Source organism: Oryzias melastigma, linkage group LG7 (assembly GCF_002922805.2).
Source record: "Oryzias melastigma strain HK-1 linkage group LG7, ASM292280v2, whole genome shotgun sequence".
Classification (NCBI taxonomy): Eukaryota; Metazoa; Chordata; class Actinopteri; order Beloniformes; family Adrianichthyidae; genus Oryzias; species Oryzias melastigma.
The window spans coordinates 31,727,538-31,751,404 of record NC_050518.1 but is presented as its reverse complement, the minus strand read 5'-3'; the positions used below and the strand labels follow the sequence as shown (position 1 = coordinate 31,751,404).

At 42.3% G+C, this 23,867-nt stretch overlaps 3 protein-coding genes across 7 annotated transcripts in view; 2 read left to right on the top strand and 1 right to left on the bottom strand.

Moving 5' to 3' along the window:
* LOC112140020 (ephrin type-B receptor 2) overlaps window positions 1-7,887 on the bottom strand; it is a 32,468-nt gene extending 24,581 nt beyond the window's left edge. The window contains exon 1 of the mRNA XM_024262920.2: window positions 7,627-7,887. Coding sequence (XP_024118688.2) covers window positions 7,627-7,678 — 52 coding nt within the window. The 5' untranslated portion in view covers window positions 7,679-7,887. The remainder of the gene's footprint in view (window positions 1-7,626) is intronic.
* The window catches only part of LOC112140035 (paired box protein Pax-7), a 629,290-nt gene that overhangs the window by 473,825 nt on the left and 131,598 nt on the right, over window positions 1-23,867 (top strand). The window lies entirely within an intron of this gene.
* The window catches only part of LOC112140021 (putative beta-lactamase-like 1), a 14,528-nt gene continuing 9,682 nt past the window's right edge, over window positions 19,022-23,867 (top strand). The window contains exon 1 of the mRNA XM_024262921.2: window positions 19,022-19,177. Within this exon, the coding sequence (XP_024118689.2) occupies window positions 19,097-19,177 (81 nt within the window). The 5' untranslated portion in view covers window positions 19,022-19,096. The remainder of the gene's footprint in view (window positions 19,178-23,867) is intronic.

Genomic DNA, 23,867 nt, shown 5'->3' with positions numbered 1-23,867 from the left:
ACCCTGGCTTGGGCCCCCTCGTGGCTTAATAGACATTTATTTGAACATTTGAACATTTGAACATTTTATGTTTTCTTGCTCTAAGTTTCCATTTAAGTATCTATATTTAAGTATATTTTAAAGTCTGTTTGTTTTCCATGATTGAGTTGCCAGAATACTGCCGCTTTCCTTTACCTCAGTGTTTAATTAATGGATTCCGTTCATGCGATGTTCCCGCGAATCTACGTAATAGTATTCAGTTCCATTCTTGTACTCTAGAGGGAGCCAGAGACTTGTAAATCTGATTGGATTAGTAACAAAGGCTTGTTTAACCCTTTGTATCCCTTCATTTCTGTTTATTTATGGTTCATTGGCTAAATCTTGTTATTTAAATTATCCAGGTAAACAATGTTAATGATTATTAAGTTATTTAATTCCCTGTGTACTATAACACTATTATTCTGTATTTGTTTCTTTGTAGACCACACACACACACACAGACACAACCATATACGCAGATGTTTACATTGGATTCTGAAACCATGTATCCATTCAACTCCTGGAATTAAAAGTTTACTGGGAACTGGATTCTCCGTCCCCTTCTCTCTGACCGGAGCTCTGTCGAAAGAAGCTATAAGACCAGCATCCCACTCTAGAGTGTTCAAACTCTTTCACAGTACATATTTTCTACCATCATTTGCAAATAAAGGAGGGCTTATACATAAAATGGAAATTACAGGTCTCCCCCACCATTTTAAGTGGGAGAACTTCCACAATCAGTAACGGACAATATAGACTTTTGTTCCACTGTGCTTGATAATTATTTCTAGTGACATTAATTAGGAATTGCTTCACACTTAGATCGTTCTTACCTTTCTCTATTATATCTGGTAGTTCATTCACTGCTCCTCCTCATCTGCTGATTCTGGTTGAGGTTGTTATCATCAGATTCAGGGAGACACCCTTTAAATTCATTCAGTCTCTCAGATTATCTCAATATCTTCTCATTGTAACACTCATGCTCTCTTATGGGTCCAGATGACCCGACCCTTACATTGATGTGTGATCACTCCCATGACAAAGGTGGACAGGATTTCATGTCTGCCAGTGACAAATAAAGCTTTAAATAAATAAAAAGTTCAGCACGCTGTCTTGTGGGGTCCAAATGACCTCACTTTAAACATGCCTGGGAAAGAACAGGGAATACGTCAAGACGGTTACAGTCTGATAGCAGTTACAGTCGGTTTTCTCCTGACCAGTTTCTGATCTCGTCTTTGATTTTTGGATCAGGGATTGAATTATTGATTCTTTGGACAGACATCAGTTGTGTTTATTGGACCTGGATTTGGATGCTGATTCTGTCCTGCTTAAAAGTTCATTTTAGATTTTGGATTTATTTATTTCTCTGGGACATTGAACACTAAATTAACCCAGCAGCTTTTTCATCTGTTGGACAGATGCTAAAAATGAATATAAAAGACATAATAGCAAAGACCATCCTAACTGGGGGAGGGATATTAAAATGTAACTGAATTAAAGGACCAACAAGATATATCACTGGAGATGACACGCAGGCTTTTTACTATTGTCCAAGATACGTAAAGAGTAACACCATATTGCAATGGTATAAAAACAATAAGACATGGTTTAGAAGATACAGCAAAATTACCATAAAATGATTCATTTTGGTCTGATTTTAAAAAGGGAAAAACTCTGATCATCAGAGAACTAATTCTACATCATGGTAATAATGTTTTTGTACAAAATGCAACAAATGAACGACATTTCAAAATTTTTTATAAATCCATCCATTCATCTTCTTGTCCGCTTCATCCCTTTCGGGGTCGCGGGGGTGCCGGAGCCTATCCCGGCTACTGAAGGGCGAAGGCGGGGTACACCCTGGACAGGTCTCCAGTCTGTCACAGGGCCTCAATCACACCCATCCACTCTCACATTCACACCTAGGGGCAATTTAGAGTCACCAATTAACCTATGAAGCATGTTTTTGGACGGTGGGAGGAAGCCGGAGTCCCCGGTGAAAACCCACGCATGCACGGGGAGAACATGCAAACTCCACACAGAAAGGTCCCAGCCGGGAGTCGAACCGGGGCCTTCTCGCTGTGAGGCGAGAGCGCTAACCACTGCGCCGCCGTGCAGCCACTTTTTTTTATAAATAAATAGGTTATTATATAGGAAACGCAATGCATTCCTGATGCAGGGTTGTGACTTTATTCTAATCTACACACAGACTGAGATTTACACAAACTGACTCCCCGGTCTATGTTTATAAACGGATCAGTGGGTAGCCGACATCGCCGTAGACCGCTAGTGCCCGTTATATATTAGCCTGTCTATGCCCGGATCAGCGCGAGTGCAGCCCAGTCAACAGCTGCACCGGTCCCGACGGTCCTGCTGACGGGAGAGAGGGCTCAGTGAGCACTCCGTCCACAGCGAGGAGTGGCGAGGTCCAGCCAGCGTCTGCTTTAAGCATTCTGCGGCTGGGTAGCAATGCCAAGGGGTAAATTCACCCGGTGGGGGCAGCAACGCTGAGCTGGGGGCTCCAGTTCTACAAGTGGATCCCACCCAGCCTCAATCAGAAGGACTCAGGCACCAACGCGGTCCTCAATATGCCACATTTCTGCTTGCAGAACGGAGATTCAGTGCTGATGGACTCTTCCCTCTTCACTACTGAGGAAATCCTGGTTAGTTCATGTTTGTCCTCTTAGTAATCTGATTACCAGCAGGTCGTCTGATCTGGTCTGAGGTCTAACACACAAATACCACCATCATCCTCCATAACACTAAAACATCGGTGGTCCTGCCAGAAAACCTGGAATCTGTGAAGTCTAAAGCTGTCATTGACTTTGAGTAGATCCTCCTAAACGTTCATTACTGAGAGTAAACTCACTCAGATCTTCTTCAAATGTTTTCTAGTTCTCTTTTATCAGCAATCATTCACTAGTGAAAGTCACATTCTAGTTTTTCCAGATCTGTTTGTCCAACTGTAACACAGCAGTAAACAGACATCTGTACCATTCCAATATGGCGTCCAGCTTTGCGTACGCGACAAGCTAGCATGTCATCTCTAGTGATGTAACTCGTTCAGTCTCGCTGCAGCTTAGCGTTCGCCTTCATCCCAGATGCCTTTCCCCTCCCCCGCCTGCAGCCGCCTGGTCTCGCCGACGATCCAGGCGAAGTGAAAGTCATCTCAAACACGCCGTCTTTGCTCGTGTTCACTACCACTGACAGCCTTATGGGCTTGCTGTTCGGCATTGATCACCTATATTTAGGATCTTGCAATAGCCATCAATTTTGCAGGACAAACTGTGTCTAACAATCATCAGAGACTAAAGAGATGACTGGGGGCTCCATGGTGCAGCTGTGGGCCTCTGGACGAGCTTTCAGGTTCTGCTGTGACTGACCAAAATCGTTCTACATCAACACATTGCTATGCGTCCACGTCTCTGCAACCCAAGTAAATATCTGTCCAAGTCTTCGTAACTTTTTGATCTGCTCTCATCCTCTCAAATTAAGCCACACACACGGGAATAGCTGCACTCCAACCAATCAGAGGTGGCCTCAAGCGTTTCACTATTTCTAATTGGTTAAGACCTGACATGGACTCAATGTGCTTTTTGCTAAACCACCAGGAGACTTTCAGAGAATTCTTTATACACCTTTTAACAGCAAGCAGGTCAGGTACAACCTGGGATTTTTATTGGTAGAGTCATTGAGAAATTAAGCCGCATGTGCCACTAAACTGTTGGCAGTCTACGACTCTGGTCTGGGAAAGCTTTTATAATCTAGCTCTCATGCATTGAATACTCTATTTTTGTATTTCTGTTTTTATTTCCATTATTTTACATTTTTGTACAAACAAAATACTTCATTTCTACAATTTAGTGTTTGTTGAATTTTTAACTTTTACACTTATTTAAAAGTCCCCCTGCAGTCATCTTTTGATCCATTTTCAGAGTGTTCCCATTGGACTTTTAATTATGATTGTGCCAACAGTTAAAGCAATTGTTTTCATATTTGACATATTTTCTCAAAAAAAAAAAAAAAAAGCAGCAGTTTATTAGAACCGCTGACTGCTGGCAAGGAGTAAGCCCATCCCCACTTCCCGTCACCTATCTGTTAACTTTCTCTCCCGCTAGCTTACAGTCCCTCACACCCTAAACATAATGCTAGCAATGCCCCAAAAGTGGTGATCAATATCGTTTCCATCCAGCCGTCCAGTTCTGATCCAGATTCCAGCTCAGACCAGGAAAACAAAGACCTTCATGGATCTATTTGTCTGCAGGTGGATGATCAGAACGGCGCAGAGCAGGAGACTTTGGTCCGTTCAGCATATTTTCTGTGTCATAAAGACAATATTTTTCAAGTGATATTTGTTGGTTTGCTCCTGATTTACAACAATTTTCATTGTAGTGAGTTTTTGAAGGACTCAAGTCAAACTCCACTCAACTGTTAAGAGCCAGCGGACCTCGGCCCTCCTCTTTGTGCTCTGCCACCTCCAGTAAGGAAGACGGAGACGATCTGAGGACGGTTTCTGTTCTGACATTTGTGAAGACACGAGCTACAGAGAAGAGTTCAGTCAACTTTGAGAAGGGCACAGATGTTTGACACAAGTAAATATTTATTCTATTGATCCATTGTTTTATTGTTTGGATTTTATTTTCAAAGAGCTACCAGTTGTCACAAAGCTGAGTTTATGCCTCCCGTGGGATTACTAAGCTGTTGTCTCAGCTGTGACTCTGTTTACCTTCCAAATGGTAACAATTTACTGTGAACAGTAGACAATTAATGTGTCTATTGAAAGAAGTACTGAATCAATTAAACACCATGTCATATGTGAAAATTACCATCGAAGCAGACGTTTGTGAACCTTACTGAGAAAAAGAACGGCCTTTTCTCAGAATGGATGCTTTGAGTTCACAGATGATGAAACATTCATCCACGAAAAACAGTGTCAAGGTCTGCAAGCATCACAAAGACGGAGTGACAGAAAGCATCCCCGGTTAAGACCGATACAAGAAACTACCATTTAACCCAGCTTAGAGGCAGCCGGCAGACATGAAATGCTGCTTCATGACCCACTGAGCTCGATTAAAAATAGACGTGTGTGTGAAAGAATAGACAGAAGAGGGAAACGCCAGCCGTGTTGGCCGCTCGCTTGTGGTGGAAAGTTTCACATTAAGAGCATCAGTTGCTGCCACCTCCAAGAGAAACAGAATTAAAGACATGTACAGGCTGAGTATGATACAGTGCTGCAGAAAGAGGTCAGGTATGCTTGACTACCTCTGACAGTTTGCATGAGGCGGGAGGAAAAGATGGCTGCAGAACTGTTTCCATGACTCGGCTGATGGCGTCAGTAGGAGAGAGTCCACTGGTCCACATTCTCATCACGGTACGTCAATGCTGGCCGTTATACAAGTCCTGCTCCAGATACTCCAAGGGTTGCTTTGGTTACAACCAAGATGACAGGAAACACCAGACATGTATAGATATGACGGGCCCATCACAACGTATCAAATCCTGTTGAAAGCGAGCACGATGGCGCCTGAAGTCTGAATTGAAATCCGTGAAGGAAAGCCTGAGCAATACTTAACATTATTAGTGCATTAAATGTCTCTTTTTAACAGCATTAAAATTTGTTGGGTGACTTGCTGTTTTATATTCTTAAAGCAACGAGGACGCATCCGAACAGACTGGGGTGAAACTTTACACTCAGTCTGTACAAGCAGCAAAAACTCTGGAAAGTTGCCATGGTAACAACAGCACAGAAACAGCCACAATACAACCGAAACAAGACACCCAGACAGTCTGGTCTTTCTGAAGGAGAATTTCAGATGGTGCAGTGGAACCGCTTTTTCTGCTTTCTGTGACTGTGTTGGAAAAGAAAAGCCAGTAAAATCAGACTGTTTTGGTTTGCTCCAAAAAGGAACATATATTTTTTGCATTTTAAAGCAAACGTAAAAGCTTTTTTTTCTTCTAAAAAATGACAGTTTAGTTTATAATCCAGAGCACCTTCTATATGGATTATTTCTGGTTGTGTTTACTGATGTCAAAGTGATTCTGAGGGACACGGCGCTCCGTCAAGGTGGTTTTTTACAAGTTCCAAACAAAGTTGTGTTTAATCATAAAACAGCTAATAAAGCTAATGAGGCTAACGTGTAGCGTGTTAAACTTTTGTGTTACTAACATGGTTGGGAGTTAGCGTTGTCACAGTGACATTTGTTTTATCAGTATCAGTCTGTTTTATTATGTGTTTACACACATTTTTGGAGTTACAGATACTGTAAGTATGCTAACATGGCTAACATGTAGCGTGTTTCAACAAGTTTCTAGAGACACTGTTAACACAGATAAGGTAATCTGACCTGACAGAATTATTTCTGACTCTTTTGTCTCACTTAATGTGTCTTATAGTTTTGTGTGCTTTATACTGTATATGATATAAGTTCAAGAGTAGAGTTTACAAATATGTTCATTTAGTCAACAATATATGTTTAGGTCGACTGAGTGTTAGCTTTAGCTGTCCTATGGGAAATCCCATTATACGTTAGCATCAAGCTAGCGGACCTAAGTAATATGTGTTAGATCGATCTCAACTTTCATTGATCGATTATTGATGTAAGCTTAGATCAATTCACTGATTTTATCAACTGAGCCCTAATTCTAATACAGGATCTTTGATGAAACCTGTTAAAACGTGTGTTAAAACACAACACAAACCACATGACAGCTCAAAGAGTTGTGTTCTTTGCTGACCCGGTTTGGTTTGGATGACATTTGCTTGTATGCCTGGAAACAGCCTCCATGAGAATTAAATGTCAGGAAGAGAAGTTTATGAAAACAGTTTAGGTTTTTAACATTTTGAGGGAAATTGTTTGAAATTTCAGATGTCTGCTTTACCAAACGTCTGGAGACGACAAGACGATTCAATGGGATCAGAATTCCTTTATAAGATGTGGATCCTTGAAGACATAAAATGGTGGTAATCTTCTTACATAAACCAAAGCCCAGCAGGACAAGCAGCTACGAAAAAGCTCTCCAATTTTGGTCCGTTGACAGGATGCTGAGGACCGTTTTGGTGAGTAAGGAGCCTCGAATGATGCTGCTCCTGAGCTTTAGTAGCCAAATTCTCCCATCTTTCACTCTGTTGGCCATGTGTTTTATGGTCTTTTGAGTGTCCCAGTGTTGAATAAAAATGAATAATAATAAATGACCAATAAATAAACCTAGTTGTTGGTTGTTAATAACAATGACAGATAAATATGAATCAACTTATCAGCTTCTAATTTAAGTTACACATAAAGCTGCCTCAGAAAAACTCGTAAACTTCTGTCCTCACCCTCCTCTTCTTTTTAATCCTCATCAGTGTCTGTTTTACACGGAGCTTTATCATATGAACTCACGTTACAGAGCAGCACTACTGCAGCAACAACAATACTCAAGATAATAATTATTATAATAAGTTTACTACCAGACAAACCCTGAGAAGTTGCTGTGTTCTACCATGTTGTGCAGAAGTTATTCTGCGTCTGCAACAACAGGTGTGAGGAAGGAACACCACATGATGTTCTCTCCATGGAGTCTTGTCCCGCGCTCAGACCAACAGCAGCTGGTCTCCCACTGACTCACCCTCTGCAGCCCACACCGACGGCAGGATCCACAGCAAGCAGAGAACATCCATTATTCCACCGATCCCGCTCTTCCAGAGGAGAACCGCAGCGCACGAGGGGCGCAGCCGCGCTGCAGGAGCGGCCAGCGAGGGTTCAGTTCACCCGGAGACTGAGAGCATCCTCCTCATCCTCATCCTCAGCGCGCGGGATAATGGTTGGAGCTCGCGCTCCGGACGGCGGGGGCGGCGCAGAGGAGGAGGAGGAGGAAATCACGGCATCCCACTGACTGCATCTGCGCGCGAGGCGGAGACGAAAATAATCCACGGAATGATCATCTTCATAAAAGATGACGGAAATGTTGTTGCGCCTAAACCTACGAACATAAAAGAGTTTCTTTTGACATTTGTTCAAAGTAAAAACCACACAAAAACATTTCACTGGATAATTACATGGATCCTTCCAGACAGCGACATTGTAGGATGAATCCAAGAGTATTTGAATGCAACATTTTTATTTGTAAAGTGTGTTTTTTAGACGTTTAATCATCAATTCAGTTTATTCAGTGGAACCAACAAATGTTTGTTTTTGTGTCATCAGTTCATGTTCAGTGAGAAGAATCTGTTAGAATAGAAGAAATCACAGCTCTGGTTTTCTTTAACTGTTTTACTGACATTCAGACTTCAACGCTAAAATCTCTTAGATGTATTCATAGAGAACATTTATATCAATGATAGAGAATAATCAGGTTTAGTGTTGGAGATCAAACTAAACTAGAATGTTTGACTCTAAAGCGTCTGTAACTCCATCTTTGTGACAGAGGAACGTTATTACTGTCCAGCTGGATTCTGATTGTTATGAATATTATTTCTCTTCTGTGAAAATAAGGATTTCAGTTGTTAATGTGCTATGACTACACTACCCAGCATGCCTAGAGAGCCCAGGAAGAGGATTGGTCAGAGGGGCTGATGGAAAGTTGAATCTATTATCTAGCAAACTGTATGTTTAACAGTGAGAGCTGGTAAACCTTCTCAGATCAGAACAGATTCTGTTTGATGTGGAACGTTTAGAATAAACATGTTTAACCTGAAGGAGCTCAGAATGTCTGTCAGGATTCCACAAACATGTTTGGTTTCTACAGACGTTGTTTTCTGTTAACAATCAGAAGTTAGTGATGCTGCTGACTCTGGATCAGCTTTTAGTGAGTCACAAACCTGTTGGAGGTGAACGATGAAGATCAGCAGCTGCAGGATGAAGATGCAACGCTCTGACTCACTGCTCACAGAGGGAGAGACTTTACATTATTTCATTGCTTATCCCATCAGGGGTCTCCACAAAAAAGTATCTATCGCCGATTCGTACAGGTGGCTTGGCAGATAATTTTACTCCGGATACCCTTCCTGACACAACCCAGTATTTTATCAGGAATGGGGACCATACCTGGTCCCTTTGTGACTATAGTTAGTCAGTAACACATGGGTTTTGTTAAAGAGCCCACACTGGCTGAAGCTCTATGCATCGGCCCATCGATCCTGATTTCATGTCAGCCAGTCCTCCACTTAACCAATCAGCTATCCAGCTGGATTAGCATAAAGCACTTCACAGTTCAGGGTGTGGAGCCTTGGCATGGTGTCATAGTTCACATAGAGCAGCACAAGAACCTAATCTGCTGTGGAGGGACACGCAGCGGTGAGACAACTCCCACTACAACCCTTCCAGCTGGGTCCACGTTGGTCAGATTCATTAACTAAACAAGAACAACTGTTGATGACTACAAAGTAAAAGCAGGTGAGACTGTGGACCATGCCTCTGGCTCGTCTTGGCTGTAGACCTTGACTTTGGCTCGTCTTGGCCGAGGACCATGACTCTGGCTCGTCTTGGCCGTGGACCTCTCCTCTGGCTCGTCTTGGCCGAGGACCATGACTCTGGCTGGTCTTGGCTGTAGACCTTGACTCTGGCTCATCTTAAATGTGGACCACGCCTCTGGCTCGTCTTGGCCGAGGACCTCGCTCCCAGCTGCCCCCCAGTTCTATCTGGGATTGGCCACACACTTTGTAACTCTAACAAGATGTAACATTAAAATCCAATTCTTTTGTCAAAATTACACAACTCTCACAAGACTAAAAACATTTCCAAAGCATTGTAAAGAAGTTGAATACCGTGTTCAACTGTTCTAACAATGTAAAAGAATAAACCAGAAAGTCTGATTGTTAAGAATCATTTTTAACACAAAGGCTCACTAAAAGTATTAATAAGTAATTCATGGAACTGAAATAAAGTTTATGATAAAAACTTTCAGGTGTTTTCTTTAATCAAGGGATGCATTAATACTATCAGGTTTTGATGGAAAAAAAGAAATGAACTAACATTTGTGGACTCACTGTGGTTTGCATCCAGAAAATTACTGAAGAGTCACATTATTCAATTCACCTTAACACGGAGAGGACTAGAATAATCACCTGTGGTGGTGAGTCAGAGGAAGGTGTCACTTTGAGTCTTTCACTAGAAACATAGGTTAGGTTAAATAAAACTAGGTAGACTATAACTTAAGCAGTCTCATTAAATGAATCATGTTTTCTGAATTTGACCATCTTAAAACATGAGCTAAATCAAAGGTATGCTGTCATAATCAGATTTAATGGTGTCTTCATCTTCAGCGGGTCAGATTGCTTTGACAGATCTGCTGGCTTCTAAAGGGTCCTGTAAGGCAGCTGCAGTTCATACATTATTTTGTTGCTCATCTCCTGACTAAAACCAGGAAGAGGGACCACGTCAGTCCTCTCCTCCACCTTTGCCTGGACCGCCTTCTGTTCACGGAATAGGCTTTAACAGTCATTTTTGAGGCTCCTCTTTGGCTTGGCAGCAAATTACAACTGTGTCCTGTTGGTTCCGCATGAACCATCTTGGACTCTGAAAAGCTCAGGGACGATCTCCTGCTGGTGCCTAGCGTCGGGACTGATCACTATAAAGCAGCATTGATCATAAGTTATGTTCTGAAGGGTTTAACTGTGATTGTCAACATGAATTCATGAATGAAGGAACGCAGTTAAACTTGCCAGCAGCTCAACTCCTGAAGGATATTTATAAGTTTAGCATAAATTTGTGACTGATGACAACTTTTAAAGCAATAGTCATTTAAAAGGCTACTGGCAATAGGAAGCCAACAAGTAGACCTGACAATCGCAGCGGTTTTCCTCTATTTTGTGGTTTACAGTCACATCCAGCAATATTTCAGCCTCAAAACTCTAGCTAAAAAACCCGGGTTTTGCATCCCAGCTACACTATTGCAACGTCCACGGAGACTGCACAGCTGATCTATCTGAGCCATTCCATTACATAAAAGTGGTCTAGAAGAAAGAGCGTGAGACCAGCAAAAAGAAGTTAACATTGACATTAGAGCAGGCAAGGAAACTGGAGCACGTTGAGGAAATAGAGCAGAAGAATATGGGCCTGACAAAAAGCCTGCCTCCAGATGAGTGAGAGCTGCAAAACAACAGATTAGAGAAGCCCAGGGCTTGTTTCCATGGAAACCTTTGCCAAGAGAGACAGCAGCGAGAATGCAGCAGATTGTAGGTCAGACATGTCATCAGCGATCCAATCAGACATAATCTGTCTTGACTTGTGGGTCATAGTTTCAGCATAAAACTGGTGCTTCTGTGTGGCAGCTTTCACTGTTGGGGTTCCAGTTCCAGCCAGATGAGCAGAGCGGTGTGTGAGGGACCACGAATACGTGGGTTTGCTGGCTAAAGACAGTCATGAAGACATGGAATCTTCAAATGTATTAAGATTTTCAAATATTTTACTCATGTCTTTGAAAAAACAGGATTTAAATGGGTCCCCGCAATTTGACATATTTAAATATTTAAAACAGATTTTTTTTTAGGCTTGAAACCACTTGGTTTTAGTTGGTGGACTGGCAGGTTGTGACTGGAATCACTCGTCTTAAAAACTTTCAAGTTAAACAGCAGGCGGGTCAGAGTTCCTGCTATCATTCTAAACACCCGTGAGAAGCAGAAAGAAAAACTAGCAGAGGAGGAAACAGACAGAAGAGGGCAGCAGAGAGATAGCAAACTACTGCAGTGACTCTGACAGATCCACTGAGCTGTCACTGCTTTTTAGACTCCTCAGAAACTACCTAGCGGCGCCCCTTCCACAAAGGTGCAAAACTTAAAACAAAGTCACTAAAATAAGAAGGTCCAAGACCATAAAAACATTTATAAACCATTAAAAGAACTTTAAAATAAATCCTACACGTACAGGAAGCCAATGCAGCGATTTTAAAACTGGGGAGTTCCCGCCCCCTGGTCCTCGTCAGAACTCGAGCCGCTGAGTTCTGTAATAGTTTAGATTTGAAAGACTTATTGGGTAAACCAGAGAGCATGGCATTACAATAATTTAGACGACTATAAATAAAAGTAGAATGAGAGGAATAGACGGACTCTGGCTATGTTTTTAAGATGATAAAATCTTGTGTTCACAACATTTTTAATATGTGGGATGAAATTCAGCTCGGAGTCAAAAAGTACGCCCAAGTTTCCCACGCTGTGAGATGGTTAAAAATGATTGAATTTGGGTAAAATCATCTCTCGTGTCGCATTTTGTCCTGGTTGAGCTGTAAGAAGTTCTCTGTCATCCATGACTTTAGATCAATGACATGAAAAACATTGGAGAGCTCAAACCCCTCCCCTTCTGTGTTCCAAATAGGAAGTACCCGTGGGTTGTAAGAAGGCTAAAGTCCCATAGACTTCCATTGAGAAATAGTTATTTCTCAGTCATTTTATTTGTCAGAATAATAATTCTTGCTATTATGCTTCCTTCTTAACATGTTCTTTCTAATTTTTAAAGATATTTTTTCTTTATTGCCATTGATTCAAGTCATAAACTGACCAATCAGATGCCTCAGTAAAAGCATGTAGCTCCAGCTGGCCCCGCCTCAAACGTTTGATTGAAAGATTTCTTCGCGCCATTTTTATTGGGGGGGGCTTCGAACAAGCCGGAACAAACTCACTCCTGATTGGTTGACAGTACTTCCTCTAAAAACGTGACTCAGACCGACTCGGACTACTTGCTGTCGACGGGTTGCAATCGCGGTAAACATACCAGGAAGTGACAGCAAAGGCTCTGGGCTGATTTCGCGAGGGTGGAAGGTAATACATTTCCTATGGGGGGCTTCAACACTCGAGATGTCCAGTTCTATTTAGACAGTCTATACTTTAGATCTGAGATTCAATTTAAAAGGGTAATAACAGGTTTAAGGTCTCCAGGAGACATGGCGATGTAAAGCTGAGTATCATCAGCGTAGGCGTGAAAGTCAACGCCACGTCTCCTGATGACATCCCCAAGAGGCAACATATACAAGTTAAAGAGTGTGGGACCTAAGATTGACCCTTGGGGAACCTCACAACCTATTGCATGGATTCTTCAGAACCATGTATTCATAAAAGTGTCTATCTTTGGATAGAAATAAAACCGGTTAAATCAGCTCCTGAGAGGTCACCTGACTCCTAAGTCTGTCAAATAGAATCTGGTGATCTACCGTATCAAAGCGCTATTAAGATCCAGGGCAGAAAGTTTCTGGTAGTCAGAATTTCTGAGGTCATTTAAAATCTGTGCTGTGATTTGTCCTAAAACCAGATTGACATTTTTCTAAAATGTTTCGTTCATTTAGGAAATCTTGTAATTGACAGGTCAAAAATTGTCCAGGATATATATATCCAAGTTATTCTTTAGAAAGGACCTCACCGTACAGCCACAGAGACGGATTTCCTCTTCTCTTACTCTCTCCTTTTCTTTCTCCCCACCAGCACATAATGAGCATTCTGCAGTGATCAGGATTAGATGATCGACTATGTTGTATTCATGTATAAATTCCTGCACTTCATTTTCCTTCATTTTCCTGCTTTCATGTGAAAGCTCCAAGAAGCTGAGAAATAAAGTTTGAGGTTATTCGAATTGCGTTTTTACTAATGCCACATTTTCTATTACAGTTGACAGGAAGGATTTTGTGTTGAGCACCAGCCCGCTCCCTGAACTGTCTCAATAGCATCCTAATAGTCCTCAATCAATAAAAACCATGGAGAGAATGATGTCAACCTGTGTATGTATGTTCCTTCCTAACATCTTAACCAAAAGAAGTTTCTAGAAAACTTACTGGGTACTTCATCCAGCAGTCCTTGTGGGTTTACATATTTATTGTTGGGTCTGGATTGTGAGGTTATGCAGAAATAGTAACTTCCTTATTTATTTCAGTTTTTTTTTAAGTTGTCCTGTGCAGCAGCTGCTCATAGAGGAGATGAAGGCCTCTAGTGTTAGAGAGATTTGACTCTTTCCAAAGGGGAATACGATATGTAGATTAGATCAGTGTCTCTCAGACCCAGTCCTGGGGGAATGCTGTCCTTTCTTTTCATTTCTACCCAGATCAAACACTCCTGTAGAGTTGGATAATGATCTAACTGAGGTGTGCTAAAGCAGAGAATATGGAAAACGTGCAGAACAGTGTTCTCTGAAGACCAGTGATGGATGTACAAGTTTCTATTTGTGAAAACAACACATGAACACATTTTCAAAAATAAATGTATACCTCAAAAAATCAAAGATAAAAAACATAGTAGAAGTAGAAATGCTAAAGACTTGCTGAGAATCAAACCTCAGGAAATCTTCTGGATTATGATGTCACAACTTGGTGGCAAGAGATTAGAAGCTTTATCTGGGGCCAGTCAGGATTAGACGCTGGTAGGTGAGGAGACGTTGTTCACAATGTTCAGGCCAAGAAGAGCTGACTTAAGGTGGCATCTAACCCACTGAAGTAACTGAAGTAACAAAAACTGGATTCTAGCCATTGGAGGACGAACAGGACCAAGTTAGCTGCTGACACCAGATGGAGTTTGGCTGAGCAGGTAAGGAAAATCTCTTGCTGCTGTTTGAGACTCCGTTTGTGAACAAAGACACAACCAAATTAAAAACAGAACATTTTACAACACCAGCTTTCTCCTTAGAACTTGCTTTGATGGTCAGAACAGCAGAACAATGAAAGTGAAATGGACCGCGTTGGCCATGAGCGCCCTCTCCCTGCTCTCTGCTGTCATGACCTGCTGTTTCCTGTGGCAATACAGCATACCAAAGCTAAAGCCAGGTAAGCTTTCTGCAGCCGACCAACACAGATTCAGTTTCTAACATTTTAGCATGCTGGGTTGAACTGCTCATTTAGAAAATCTGCAGCTAGAGGCGAATAATAAATGTGGGAATAACTAAATCTTAAAAGCAAACAAAGACATGTACGTAGACACCTACATAGAGACATGCACATATTACGACCATTTTTTTGTCTGGCTTAGTTTGTTTTTAATACAAAATCAGTAACATGCTGATTGTCAAATTATGATTTAAATGATAAACATATTTGCTGGATTTGGTCAACATGGCAGTTAATTCACACAGATTATAACATTAAAAGGCCCTTCCATGTTTTTCACAGTGAACTACACTCAACAAAATATAAATGCAACACTTTTGTTTTTGCTCCCATTTTTCATGAGATGGACTTAAAGATCTAGAATTCATTCCAGATACACAATATCACCATTTCTCTCAAACATTGTTCACAAATCTGTCTAAATGTGTGATAGTGAGCACTTCTGCTTGGCTGAGATGATCCATCCCACCTCACAGGTGTGCCACATCAAGATGCTGATCTGACATCATGGTTAGTGCACAGGTGTGCCTTAGACTGCCCACAATAAAAGGCCACCCTGAAATGTGAAGTTTTGTCTCACAGCAAAATGCCACAGATGTCACAAGCATTGAGGGAGCGTGCAATTGGCATGCTGACAGCAGGAATGTCAACCAGATCTGTTGCTCGTGCATTCAATGTTCATTTATCCACCATAAGTCGTCTCCAAAGGCGTTTCAGAGAATATGGCAGTACATCCAACCGGCCTCACAACCGCAGACCACGTGTAACCACACCAGTCCAGGACCTCCACATCCAGCAGGTTCACCTCCAAGATGGTCTGAGACCAGCCACTCAGACAGCTGCTGAAACAATTGGTTTGCATGACCAAACAATTTCCGCACAAACTGTCAGAAACCGTCTCAGGGAAGCTCAACTGCATGCTTGTCGTCCTCATCGGGGTCTTAACCTGACTCCAGATCGTTTTGGTAACAGACTTGAGTGGACAAATGCTCACATTCGACGGCGTCTGGCACATTGGAGAGGTGTTCTCTTCACGGATGAATCTGGGTTTACATTGTTCAGGGCAGATGGCAGACAGTGTGTGTGGCATCGTGTGGGTGAGCACTTTGCTGATGTCAACGTTGTGGATGGAGTGGCCCGTGGTGGTGGTGGGGTTATGGTATGGGCAGGCATCTGTCATGGATGAAGAACACAGGTCCATTGTTGTGCCATACATCCATGAACATGTTTCAGCAAGATAGTGCACGGCCCCATGTTGCAAGGATCTGTACACAATTCTTGGAAGCCAAAAATGTCCCAGTTCTTGCATGGCCAGCATACTCACCGGACATGTGACCCATTGAGCATGTTTGGGATGTGCTTGACCGGCGTATACATTCCTTGTGGGTGCCGCCCATTTCACGATGTCATCCTAGAGCCGGCCTCGGCAGCGTGACTGTGTTTCAACAAACAATATCCAAACTTTTGCAGAGATGGATGAACATAACATAGATCTGCCTTTAGTAGCCCCATCGTCTACAGTGACAGGCGTCTAATGTAAACCAGCGTTTATCTATCACAGACAGAATGGTTATGGTTAATGGGATCAAATTCAGTCACAAAATGCAGACAACAGCAGATGATTATTTCAGGATTTATTGTAATGATGAGAACATTGTTGTGATTAGAACTGGCTGTGAACCAGTGACGTGCAGTCAGGGGAGGCAGGTGAGGGTGAGCCTCACCAGCAAAATATAGCTCAAAAAATGTATTTATTAAATTAGATGAATATACTTTTTAAAAATAAAAATCAAATGTTATTTTTAGACGTTTTTTCTATGATTACCTTTTTTGTGAGGGTTTTCAACGTTCAAATTTAGGAGTTTCCTGTTCAAATTCGGCAGATAGGTGAGGGTGAGGCAGCTGTAGCCCCGCCTCCCAGTGCCGCACACATTGACTGTAGCTGCAACTGGCGCATGCCTGTATTATTTCGGTCTTTCTATCATCATAAGATACACTTTAATTTAAAATGATCTAATTTTCTCATGTCTCGCCATCTGTCTGATTGGTTCCAGTTTGTGACTCATTTAGTCTTTTTATCTCTAAAAATGTGCTTTAAAACTAGATGAGGCAGACAGTCCGCTGGCAGCACTGCAGTACGCATGCCACAAGGCAGAGGGCGCTGGTGAGCCCAGAGAATGTATGTGACACTGCAGCTAAAGAATAATAGAATTAGCAGCAGCAAACAAGTGCAGCCGTCCAGTTACTCTTTAATATTGTTTAACATCAATTTCTGAATGGAGGATTTGGTTTTTAAACCCTAAACTCAAGAAATAGTTTAGACACGTCACTGGTAGAGATTTCCACTCAAACAGAGAGACTTTTAACACTGAAGAAAGAAAAGGAAGACTCTACAAACAGGTTCTTCATGTGTTTCTACAGCTGTTACGCCCCATGTGGTCTAGGGGTGCGGGGCCTAACATAAAGGTAAATTAAATAAGTGTTTAACAAAAACACAACAAAAGTCTCCATAAAAAGTTAACAAATGTATTTACAAAGACCAAAACCACCAAAGTAATAACTAAAAGTGAAGCAAAAGGCTTCAGGGTGAACCAAGGCCAAAACAACAAACAAAACCCTAACTAACTCAACCCAGGGAGCTTACCTGCAAAAGAAACAGTAAAATAATGACAAACACTAACCTCCCTGGACTAACAGAAACAGGAGAAAACATTTACTAAATAAAATGGCGGTTCACCCCTACAGCTTCACTTAACTTAAACCAACACTAAACACAGAACACAGAGTGGGACCTAAACAAAACACCAAAGACTACAAAGTGTGCACAAATCAAACAGGTGGAGAAGATCACTGAGCTGCAGTGGAGACTGTTGCAGCCCAGCTCACTTCTCGTGGTCTGGAGGTCCACATGGTACTTTTGTAGGTTCCCTCCTCTGGCCTCGACCAATGGGGAACCACGCCTCCAGCACCACACCTGAAACAGATCAACAGAAAAACACACAAACAAAGATCCACAAAACACAAAGAAGTCCCACTTTGACAAAAATCCACAGAACCAAAAGAAAATACAAAATACGGCCACAGCGTAACAACAGCACACAGAGTTCATTCATAAGAAAAAGTAAGTCAATGACAACAATATTAGTGATCTTATGCTGCAGTTTGTAGACGGAAGAAAAAACTCTAAACGAAGTTTAAAGGCTCCATCGAACGACCATTTCTTGGCCAGCTTGAATATCACAGACTGGGCCGTTTGGGTCTGTTTCTGCTGCCTGTCCCTTTGCTCCTCCACCTGCACAGGAGCAGCTGTTTTACGATCAGAGGATGGAGATAAAAGATCCACCTTAGTGGTGCTTGAGGAGACCCTTCTACGCCTGCCAGCCAGATCCGTTGTTTGCAGCTTTGGTTCGCCTGGTCCTCCCTGCTCTGTGGGGTTTTCGTAGGCACATTAAAAATACTTAGTGTTAAAACCGGTTTCGTCTCCCCTTTATTTGTAACGGTTCAGAGCCAGCCGTAACAATCCGGCGTCTGCACAACTTTGCATGACCATGTGTGTGTGGGTGTGTTAATAAAGGAGGGCAGCCACTATAGAGACTGGGATCTAAAGGAATGAACAGCTGTTTATCCTGACAAATATTAGAGATGGGACACAATTAGAAGATACTCTGTATTATCATTTCAAATGAAAGTGTTTAGCTGATCACTGCCTGGTCTGCAGAGACAGTAGGTGTGTTGGTGTTAGACTGGGGGTGGAGCTTGCAGCACAGACTCTTCCTGAAAGCGGCGGTTCTCACTTCTCTATGTCAGCTTGTGAGGACCCGCTCGTTTTGGTGGGTATGGGGGGTCCACTGCTCAGAGCGCAGGTTTTTAGAGGATTACTCAGAAATGTGGGAACGGTTCAAAATAACACCTTAAGGTTGTTTATAGTGAGGAGTGATTATAGAATACTTAAAAGCTCAAAAAATTGATTTTGCATTCCTTTAAGTTTCGTTAAATAAAGCTACAATACTGTATACCTAAATTCAGAGACAAACAGCCAGGCTTTGGAAACATAGAATCACAAACAGTAAATTGCATAGATTGCATTGTGTTGTTTTCGATAACTCCTTGTTGTCATTAAGCGTTCAAAGCATCACACAAGAAACACGCGACTCCTTTCACTGAAGAAAACTTGCTTAATAAAGACAGTGGAATGGAGCTCAATGATCCAGACAGCCTTGACGTTTGACAAAAGTCCAAATGACATTCATGTTTTTTTCTGTTTTCATTTTTTATTGCAGTTCCAATTAAAGAAGCTCTAATGGAAGAGGTCTGCCCACGTTTTCCTGAGCCGGTCCTCCTCAAACACCCCATCCCATCTCTGAGGAAGGCCTTGGAAAAGGTCAGTCTTTCTGTTAAGGTAGAATACAGCTTATGCCCTTGTACTCTTATGGCTGTCTGCAGATAAAAAACAGGAAAATCTGGTAAGTTTAAGTATGTAACAAACCTAGTGAGCCTATGAGGTGAAAACGTTCATGCACATTTGTACTATGGGCGTGCTGCGGGCATTAGGTTGCAGTGAACACTTTGGACACACTTATGGATAGGTGAGATGCAGGCGTATCCTATAGAATTTTTTTGTTCTGTTTATTAAAAAATATTTATCCATAAAGGATTTTCGGCTGAATTGGGGGAATTGTGATTGTGAGAGGAGCCTCAATGGTGCATTCAGGCTGAACGCGGACGCCGTAGCATCAAGTTTCAATGTTAAGTCAATGTAAAGATGTGATCTGCCGTGGCACAATTTTGGCGGCGGGTACGGTGCGGCAAGCTTTGGCCACGTGATGTTTTCGGTGACTGGATCAAAGAGTAGAAATAAATATTCAAGATGGCGGCTCGATGCAAGGATTTATGTCATGAATTTCCATTCATTTTCTCAACCCAAGGGGGCTGCTAGGTCCCCAGAAATTGTCCCAGTTACTGTTGGGCGAAGACGGGATACACCCTGGATAGATTCTCAGCCTGTCACAGAGTTCATTGAGCTGGATAGACGCTAGCCAGCCACTTGGTGGATAGCTTAGCGAGCTAGTGAGCTCCGCTCACCAGGCTCCAGCAAAGCTGAAAGTGATCGCTGTTGTCCAGGCTCCGGCAGATCTAGCGAGGTCTACTGTCCTGGCTGTGGGTCCCTGGGCAGTGGAGCCCGCTCTGCTTGCCCGCTGGCAGTTAGCTGCCAGCAGCCCATAGAGCCGCCATGAGTGCCGTTGCGGGACCACTCTAGCTTCTTGGGTTTATGATGTTTTTCCTATTTTCATCAAGAAAATAATAAAACGATCCCCCAGTTTTATCTATATTTCCCCCCTCTAAGGTTAAAGCTCAAACTGGACCACAGACAGACGGAAGTAACGTTTAAATTGGCCCTCAGGTGCAGCTATCGCTGCAAGAGTAAAGTGCACAGAACCAGAGAAACTTTGAAAGATCTGGTAAAAACAAAGACAGCAATGTGCTTGCTGGCACCTCTAGAGTTCTACAAAACCTATAAGCCCAAAAACTATTCACTCAACATCATCCATGACGTGGCAACGAATGAATTCCAGAACAACTTTGGTGGTTGCTCCGCGGTAGGAGCAGTAAATTTGACAGGCGTCAATAAAGAGGCGGCAGACGCTAAGTTGATACGCTGGCTGCATTCAGTGTGAATGCACCATAATAAAGATATCAGGCATCTTCTCCTGGCCTTGCATTGCAACTTGTCAGGAAGATGAGCTCTCCAGCATGCCCTGTGTCTGCCCCACGCTCTCCATGTGGTTAGGCATGCTCATACACCTTTCTAGTAAGGTGTCAAGTTGGCATTCTTTCAACACTGACAGTCTCTACTACCTCCTCCAGATGAGGACATCTATTGGGCTCCACTCCAAGTTCCTCTCAAATGTCTGAAATCTATGACCTCTCTCTAATGAGGTTCTCAGGAGCCCTGTGATGGAAACTCGTCCGTTGCATGTATCAATGATCCTCCGATGGAATCCTCAGAACTCACAGGTCCTAGGTGATAAGAACAAAGACCAATTTATTATTTGAGGGCTTTGTCTTCTGACTCAACTCTCTTCACCACAATAGACAAGTCCAAAATTTCTATTACCGCTAATGTGGTCCTGAGTCATCAGTCCACATTGCATTCAGTTCTTCCCTTGTTTGTAAAACAAAGTTTCCCAACATCTAAACTCCTCCTTTGAGGGAATGTTTCATTCTTAACCTGAAAGGGGCATTTCACCTCTTTCCAGCAGATACCTATGGCTACAGAGTTGTGAGATACAGATTCTCATAAACGTCTTTACACTCAGCAACAGACTGGTTCGGAAAGACCTGAAGGTCGCAGCTTGAGAAAGCCTAAAGTTCCTTATTGTTCACAAACATCAGAAATATGATCTGGAGATTCCAAAAGCCAAGCTCTTCCTCCATTTGGCTGTGCTGATGAATTCTGTTCATGAAAAGTACAAACAGAGAGAAGGATCTTACTTACTGCTGGCTGGGCAAAGTTCTTACTGTTTGGTGACTACATAGTGCCCAACAGCAAACCATAGTCCCACATTCTCAAAGCATCCTCCAAAAGGAATCCTAAAGCTGCTTTCACACCAAACACAATCCGTGCATCAACAGTTGTGTTGAGAAATCCCTCTGTTGCTTTTAGCAGCAGGTGCAGCGTAGCAGTCTAGCCATAAAGCATTTCAGCTGTTGAGTTGATGTGTGCCTGCGTGATTATTCCAGAGTTCAAATATCTGAACTTTGGTGAGAATTTGCATTACGGCAACCAATCAGAAATCAGCTTTGGTCCGTGAAAGATGATGATGTTGATGATGTGCTGAGGTGGAGTTTAAAACCAAGATGGTTTAACCTTATCTTTCTCCTCCTGAACTTTAGGATACATTTCTTATTTTTATCAATGCAATAATAAGAGCGGCTGGATGGCTCAGTGGGCTAAGTATAGGGTTTGCATGCAGTAGCCCTGGGTTCCATCCCCAGGGTGTTCACTGATCTCCATCCAGATTGGGTCCTTAGGCAAGACCCTTGACACTGCTGCCTAACTAGATCCCTGTGCCCCTCGCTGTGGCGACCCCAACATGAGATAAGGTGAAGAAGATCAATGCAATAATAAAAAAGAAGTACAATTTTTTAAACTTTTTTTTTCCTCCTCTGACTAATGCAGGACAGTGAGTCATCAAAGTGGGTCAGAGAAACAGAAGTACCGCTGAAAGTGTCGATCATTCAGATGTAGCTCCTGCAGTAAACAGTGAAGCTCACTGTACTGGAGAGTCTGATCTCATGAAACCAAACATGGAGACAGAAGTACTGATGCTTTGGTAGAGATCTTCAAAATAAATAAAACAAATCTCTTAACATCATCCGCGTCTTCAATACTGCAGAGATGAGGCTAAAAAACATATACAGTAGCTCCTCCCACATGCTGTGGTAGCGGTAGTTTTATGGACACACTTTTTGACAGCGAATGTGACGCACTTAACCTTTACGGTCTCCTAGGTTTGTTTACATTAAAAGTGGGGTCATCTAGATCCCACAAGAACTGTCTTGTGGGGTCTAGATGACCCCACTTTAAATGTAAACAAGCTAAGGAGACCGGAAGGGTTACAAGGCAGAACCACCAACTTAGTTTGCCAATGCAGAGGTACTGCCACTGATGTTTATGGGATATAACTGGGAAGATTAAACCAAAGCAGTCCCACCACATCCAGAGCCTGAAGAGATTTGGACCAGATGTTGTCCATCCCTTGGGACTTTGGGACAACAACATGTCTTTTCTCACCACCTTGGCAATCTCAGCCTTGGCAGTGAGTGACCCCGCTCTTTAATCTACAGCCACTTCTTCCTCAGCGGAAGACGAGTTGTTGGAATTTTAAAGATCTTCAAAGTTTTCTTTACTTATCTAACAAACGTATGCCTGATGAAGGTGGAGAACAAGCCCCCTCAGACTCAGTGTCTCCCCTGGCATGTTGTCAGAGCTCCTCCAGAGGTGGCACTTAAAATAAGTCTCTGTGACAGACATGCCCAGCAACTCTCTTTGCCTGTTAAGAAGATTAGCTTTAAAGCCAGAGCTGTAAGTGAAGACCAGGCCAATAATATCTAGGTGGTGCCCTTTAACCTTGTGTATAATCTCAGGCTCGTTCCCTGTCAGAGTCCCAACAGCCATTTTTGGAAGCCGAGGACGACTTAAAAATATTTTATTGTTGAATTCAGACTATATTGATTGTTCCCTTTAAGTATTTCTTAAATGACCAAAAGAAAAGCACAATTTATTTGGGTAAAAGCAACTTGTGTTATAGATAGAAGTGCACTCTTTAATATTGGAACCATTAAATAAAATACATTTTACAATTTGATTACAGTGGATTCATATTTAGGTACCGTTTTTTAAGTCATACTCTCAAAAAACGAGTTTAAATTGTTTAGGTACAGCCATGGAATATACAGTAATGCGTGTCAAATTATGAGCAAATATATTTTCATCAAATGCTTCGGCTACTGAGCAACTAAAATATCCTTTTTTTTGCTGTTCTGAAACTGTGTACTTCAAGTAAATATATACATATTAACAAAGTATTATTAAAGTGCATTAACAAGCATTTTATTATATTATTCAAAAAGTTTATTGACAGTTTCATCTGGATAAAATGTGGATGAATGTATTTAGCTTTTTTTTCAATAAATGAATTGTTTTAAAAGCAAACCTTTGCTCTGGTGGAACAGAGATCTGTTACATACCAAAGACTCTCAGATCCACATCTCTTGTGAGAAAATGTCTTTGACAAACACTCCAAAGTCAGAATTGGAGCTGGTTGGAGTCCAGGTTGACAACAATTTTGTCCGTAAGGAGTCTACTCTAAATAAATATTAAATCCATGACTCGTGGGAGGAGGGGTGCTTGGGTTTTCGCTGCTCCTTGATTGTCTGCTGGGGCTGTCGGGTGGTGGGTGGCAGGGTCCTTTTGGCGCCTGGCTGGGGCGTGGGTGTCTGGTCTGGTGTCTGGATGGGGGCGGGCGGGTGCGCCGTGTGGCCTCCCGGGCCTGGCCCTAGGTGGTATG